This window comes from Piliocolobus tephrosceles, chromosome 19 (assembly GCF_002776525.5).
Source record: "Piliocolobus tephrosceles isolate RC106 chromosome 19, ASM277652v3, whole genome shotgun sequence".
NCBI classification, from domain to species: Eukaryota; Metazoa; Chordata; class Mammalia; order Primates; family Cercopithecidae; genus Piliocolobus; species Piliocolobus tephrosceles.
In genome coordinates this window covers 36,405,697-36,411,520 of record NC_045452.1, presented here as the reverse complement: position 1 = coordinate 36,411,520, position 5,824 = coordinate 36,405,697, and the positions used below count along the sequence as shown (strand labels likewise).

General features: G+C 54.9%; 1 protein-coding gene across 4 annotated transcripts in view; it reads right to left on the bottom strand.

Annotated features, from left to right (window-relative positions):
* The window catches only part of WDR4 (WD repeat domain 4), a 68,540-nt gene that overhangs the window by 42,890 nt on the left and 19,826 nt on the right, over positions 1 to 5,824 (bottom strand). For all 4 annotated transcript variants that reach the window (XM_026447421.2, XM_026447419.2, XM_026447416.2 and 1 more), the window contains exons 7-9: positions 2,480 to 2,578; positions 1,080 to 1,144; positions 85 to 268 (exon numbers count right to left, since the gene is read on the bottom strand). In XM_026447421.2, the coding sequence (XP_026303206.1) occupies positions 85 to 268; positions 1,080 to 1,144; positions 2,480 to 2,578 (348 nt within the window). The remainder of the gene's footprint in view (positions 1 to 84; positions 269 to 1,079; positions 1,145 to 2,479; positions 2,579 to 5,824) is intronic.

The following is a 5,824-nucleotide window of genomic DNA, read 5'->3' as shown; positions in this document are numbered from 1 at the left end:
GGTGCCGAGCCTCACCTGCCACTGGCCGCCCACAGGCTTATGGAACAACAGGGCACAGGGCATCAGGAAGGTGCCGAGTCTCACCTGCCACTGGCCGCCCACAGGCCTGTAGAGCACCAGGGGGGCTTCCTGGCAGTCCTGGAGCACCCACAGGCCCTGAGTCTCCTCGAAAGCCACGTCCCACACTTGGTGCTGGAGCGCCAGCTGCTGCTTGTATACCAACTGCTGTCTGCGAGTGTCCAGCTGGAAGATGTAGACCACAGGAGTGCTTGCCATGAAGAAAGAGAGCACAATTACTAGGACTACAGGCCCACAGTCACCGCTCTGCAGCCAGCACCCCAGATGGCACAGCCCTCACCGGCACCACCTCAGGAGAGCCTGCGCTAAAAGCCCCAGCTGCGCCACTCCCAAGTGCCGGCGCCAGGGAAACCATGGGGTGATGCACACTCGTAGTTTAAGTCCTAAGCTCTGGGGAGGATTGTGATGCAGCAATAGATAACCGCACGGTACAGGCGGGCAGGGCAGGAGGACGCCTGCCCTGGGCTCAGGCACAGCTCTCCTCTCACATCTGTGTACTTCTAGAACGAGCTAAGAGACCTCCCCAAGTTGTCATAAGGACAAGATGCAAAGTGCCGAAAGCACCAAATAGAATACCTTTCCTGACACACAGAGGCTGCTCGGGAAGAAGCAGCAGAACTGCACTCCACCCCTAAACCCACCTTGTCAGCACCGCCAACCCCAGGGGGATCCCATCCAACCAGCTCCGAGCAGGGAATGAGGTGATGCCACCGCGACTGGCCCAGGGGAAAGTCTGTCATTGCAGAAGGCCAGGCAGAGGCTGCTGATGCTCTTTACGCCAGGGGAGTTCAACGTCAGGTTGAAGAGCACTGGCTGAGAGGGGCCCCCACCCTCACGCAGCAGCAGTCATCAAAAGTGACATTCTCAGGGGGAGGTGCTGGACCAACGCCACCACCATCCAGGACATCTTCATTAAGGACGTGGGCCAGTGGCCAACCCCCTAACTCTTCCCCCTGCAGATCTGCAGAACCGGAGGCCATAGAGGTGCCGCCGCAGCTTACCCGTCGCACAGAAGCGCCACGCAGTTCTCCTGGCACCAGAACGCAATCCTGGACGCAGCAAACCTCTGAAAGAAGCAGCCCATTAATTTCACGCCAGCTGCAGGGGCCCGACGCTGGGCGCTCTGATCCAACAAGAGCAAAACCGAAGGATGCTCACGCCCCCACATACCAAGGAAGAGGAAATAGCGCTGGAACATTCTGGAATCAGCAGAGAAAGGAGGGTAGCTGATTCCGTTTCCCACGCAGATGACAAAAGCCCCTCAGTGGCTCTGGCACTCCCTACAGGGCCTGTGACAGCCTCCAAAGCCAACAAAATGGGTCAGAGAGTAAGGAGAGGAGGGAGCGGAGGACACGGGGAAAGGAAGAGACAAGAGCTACACACACAACTGCCCTGTGAGCTCCCACACTTCCTGGCAGAGGAAATAGTAAAAATGAAGAAGAGGCTGGGCACAGTGGCCTTTAATCTCAGCTACTCAGGAGCCTGAGGGGGAGGGTGCTGTGAGTCGAGATCGCGCCACTGGACTCCAGCCTGGGCAAGAGTGAGACTCCATCTCAAAAAAAAAAAATTTTTTTTTTTTTTTGGGACGGAGTCTCGCTGTGTCGCCCAGGCTGGAGTGCTGTGGCGCGATCTCGGCTCACTGCAAGCTCCACCTCCCGGGTTCACGCCATTCTCCCGCCTCAGCCTCCGAGTAGCTGGGACTACAGGCGCCCGCCACCACGCCCGGCTAGTTTTTTGTATTTTTAGTAGAGACGGGGTTTCACCATGTTAGCCAGGATGGTCTCGATCTCCTGACCTCGTGATCCACCCGCCTTGGCCTCCCAAAGTGCTGGGATTACAGGCTTGAGCCACCGCGCCCGGCAATTTTTTTTTTAAATGAAGGAAACTTCCAGGAACCTGAGTCCACGTGAAGCATGGAGGAAAAGGCCTGGTCCTCTCTTACACGGCTGCCTGGCAGGGGGCAGAGGCCATACCACACAGTTCTCTAGGAAACAGAACAGACCGTTTGGCAGGAAACTTCACCAAGGCCTGGGCTTTCAGGGCATCATGAAATTGCTCCAAGCTGGCCGGAGAATGCTGGGATGGGCCTGGTCCCGCCCCTGCCCCACCTGGCTGGCAGACCCACAAAGGTGCATGCTCAAGCACTTCCACTCCTTCCGCTTCAGAAAAGGATTAGAGCTCTTCCTGTCCGTTAACTGTTTGCATGCAACGGTGAGACAAACTATTTCCCCCGACGTGACTAGCCATCTTCAGCATTTGAACTATGAGATTTCCCTCACACAGGAAGAGCCTGGCAATGAGAGCAAACGCTTCCAACGGCGAAGTGCCTTTTCCACTCAAGCCAAGCGACTGCAGGTGCCTACGAGCACTCAGTTGCCCAGAAGTGAACAGAAGCAGCTACCTGGGGGGCCTGGGGGTCCACCAGCTCCTGTAGACTGGCCAGGTGACAGCAGTGCAGCTGGCGGCCGCTCCTGTACTCCCAGAGCCTCAGGGTACCGTCCTGCACACACCAAACACACAGGTTAGCACACGGTCGCAGGGCTTCCATCAGGCAAGGTGACAGAGAGGACAGCTGCATGTGGTCGGGGGTCCACTCAGTGACAGCCATGCCACCCACCTTCAGGAATTAAAGGCTCTCTGCTCTGACTGCGTAAATCAGTCGTGCAAATCATCCAGAACAATAGTGGGGAAAGGAGGGTGACCAACCACCTGTTTCTCGAGTTCCAATATGCCCAGGCAGATGACAAAGCCAATGAGGCAGATCCCAGCAAAATGAGCCAAGGCCACCAGACGGCCAGGTTGTCATCTGCCAGGAGGCCAGACCACATCTGCTGTGCCCGGGCCAGACGTAGACACGGGAATGCACACTTCACTTCAGTAATCATGCATTCCCACAGGGAGACACGCGTGGCCGCACGAGCACGTGGCCACTGTTCCATTTCACTAAGAATGACAGGAAGGACATGGTCATCGGCAACCATCCCATGGTGACTGGTACAACCCTTCGGGAAGCCAACATGGGAACCAAGAGCCTCCACGCTCTAAAACCACCATAAAGGGAAAATAGGGTTTCTCTTTTTTTCTTGGTTTTATCTGTTGTTATTTTTTTGTTTAACTGAAATGGGGTCTATGCCACGCAGCCGACTGCAGTGCAGTGGCTATTCACAGGCTTGCTGCTGGCTCCCTGCAGCCTCTGACTCTCAGGTCCAGGCAATCCTACTGCCTCAGCCTCTGAGTGGCTGGGACCACGGTAGGAGCCACCATACCTGGCTTAAAAAAATTCATTACAGCACTAATTAAGTGGAGAGAAATAAATCAATACTCACTAAATCTAATGAGAAAGTGTCTGTGCACTATTTGTGAGTATTTTTAAAAGACTAAATGAAAAAGATGAAAAGGAAATACCCCAAACAGCTAACAGAAGATGCATATCCTCTGGGTGCTGAGGTAAGAGTGGATGTATGAATGCACACACACACAGGCACACACACACATGCACGCACACACAGCTTGCCACAAATGTGGCAGATAAACATGGAGACCAACACACACATCTCCAGGCATTTCACTCACCTCCAACCTCTCTACGATGACAAGAAGAAGATGTTTAATAACCATGAACCCACTAAGACAAAGACAACAGGCAAGAAGAGAAGGCAGCCGCGGAGAGACGGCAAGGAAGCCTGGGGACTAGAGGCCGGGGAACAAACCCGCCAGCCACAGAGAAGGCCGAGAGGTGCCAGGACCTTCCGAAGACCACACTGGGCCAGGCAGCTGAAGGCCAAGGTGGTGAGGGGAGCTGTCAAATGTCTTTCCAAAGAGAAGCAGGACCTCCCCGATGCATCCTCAGGCTCAAAGTCCCGGCCAGCAGAAGGCTCTAGGGAAACGGAGCCGAGAGGCCCTGTCTCGGGGTTGCCAAATACCCACTGAGGAGAGGGCCACCTAGCCCCTTCGCACTCACCTCCCAGAGCCCCAGGGGACAGACCTGGGCAAGAGTGAAGGCCGGGACACTGACCACCCAGAAGAGACCGACTGGCCCACACGTTCTACGGGGTCCGCAGGCAAGGGGCTGCTGCCCACACTCAGACACCTGCTCTGAAGCCCCTCGGGCCCCAGCCTGGGCACACGCATCCAGCCTCTGAGGCCGGCGGGTGCTGATTCCCACCACACACGGGCAGACGGGATCACCAGACATCCGACGAAAACCTCCAATGAGAAAGGCGGCCACACACTCCAGAGAAGGGGATCAAACACAACGCCAGAACAAATCGAAGAAAGACAAGTCCACGCTCATCTCAGGAGATGAGAGACACGTGCACTACCCGAGAACGGGTGGCTGCAAAAAAGAACGTGCCAAGGGCAAGAAAGAACTGAATATTCGGGCCGGGCGCGGTGACTCAAGCCTGTAATCCCAGCACTTTGGGAGGCCGAGACGGGCGGATCACGAGGTCAGGAGATCGAGACCATCCTGGCTAACACGGTGAAACCCTGTCTCTACTAAAAAATACAGAAAAAAAAAACTAGCCGGGTGAGGTGGCGGGTGCCTGTAGTCCCAGCTACTCGGGAGGCTGAGGCAGGAGAATGGCGTAAATCCGAGAGGAGGAGCTTGCAGTGAGCTGAGATCCGGCCACTACACTCCAGCCTGGGTGACAGAGCCAGACTCTGTCTCAAAAAAAAAAAGAAAGAAAGAACTGAAGATTCAAAATAATCCTAATAAAACTCAAGTCTCCACAGAAGGCTGGAAGTAAAGTTGAGGCAATCTCCCAAGTAAGACTATTCCTGAAGGAGTAGAAACACGAGATTGAACAGGAAAGAAAAGAAATCAGAGAATTATGGCCAGGCATGGTGGCTCTCGCCTATAACCCCAGTAGGTGGAAGTGGGTGGATCGCTTGAGGTCAAGAGTTTGAGACCAGCCTGGCCAACCTGGCAAAACCCCATCACTACAAAAGTATAAAAAATGAGCGGGGCGTGGTGGTGTGTTGCCTGTAATCCCAGCTACTCGGGAGGGCTGAGGTGGGAGGATTGCTTGAGCCCAGGAGGCAGAGGTTGCAGTGAACCGAGATCACGCCACTGCACTCCAGACTGGGTGACAGAGGGAGACCCTGTCTCAAAAAAAAAAATAAGAATCAGAGAATTAAAGTGGTTCAACTAACACAAGCTTTAGAAAAAGCCAGCAGGAGGCGGGGGTAGAGAACAGAAAGCAATTATGTAAGAAAATGCGCCAGGTCAGAGGACACTGGAGATCACTGGCTGCATAGCCAATTCCTCTCCAGGGTCCACCAAGTCACCTCAGCGGCTTTGACATCACACACTGGGGCACAGAACGCCCTCCAGGCAGAAGGACAGCCCAGCTGTCACCCCACGGACCCATGGCAGACGGCTGCAGGCTTCTACGGGAAGAGCGAAGGGAAACCCACAGGAGCAACCAGTGGGACAGCAGAGCAGGCAAGGTCTCCCAAGCTCCGAGGGAAACCGTTTCAACCAGGACTTGTCCGCCAACCTAACAACCAGGCCTCAAAAGGAGATTAAAGGTATTTCCAGAAAGGCAAAGTCAGAAAACACCCTCCTCGCGCCTTCCAGCAGCTACCAGATGACACGTTCCACTCAAACAAAGCAGTAAGCCATGAGGGACAGATGGGGCCTGGGGAGGCCTCTCTGCCCGTGGAATTCTCCTCACTATTATAAAAAGACTGGAAGGTGCACAACAAAACGCTGACGAAGCCTGACCCTGACCCTGACCCTCTG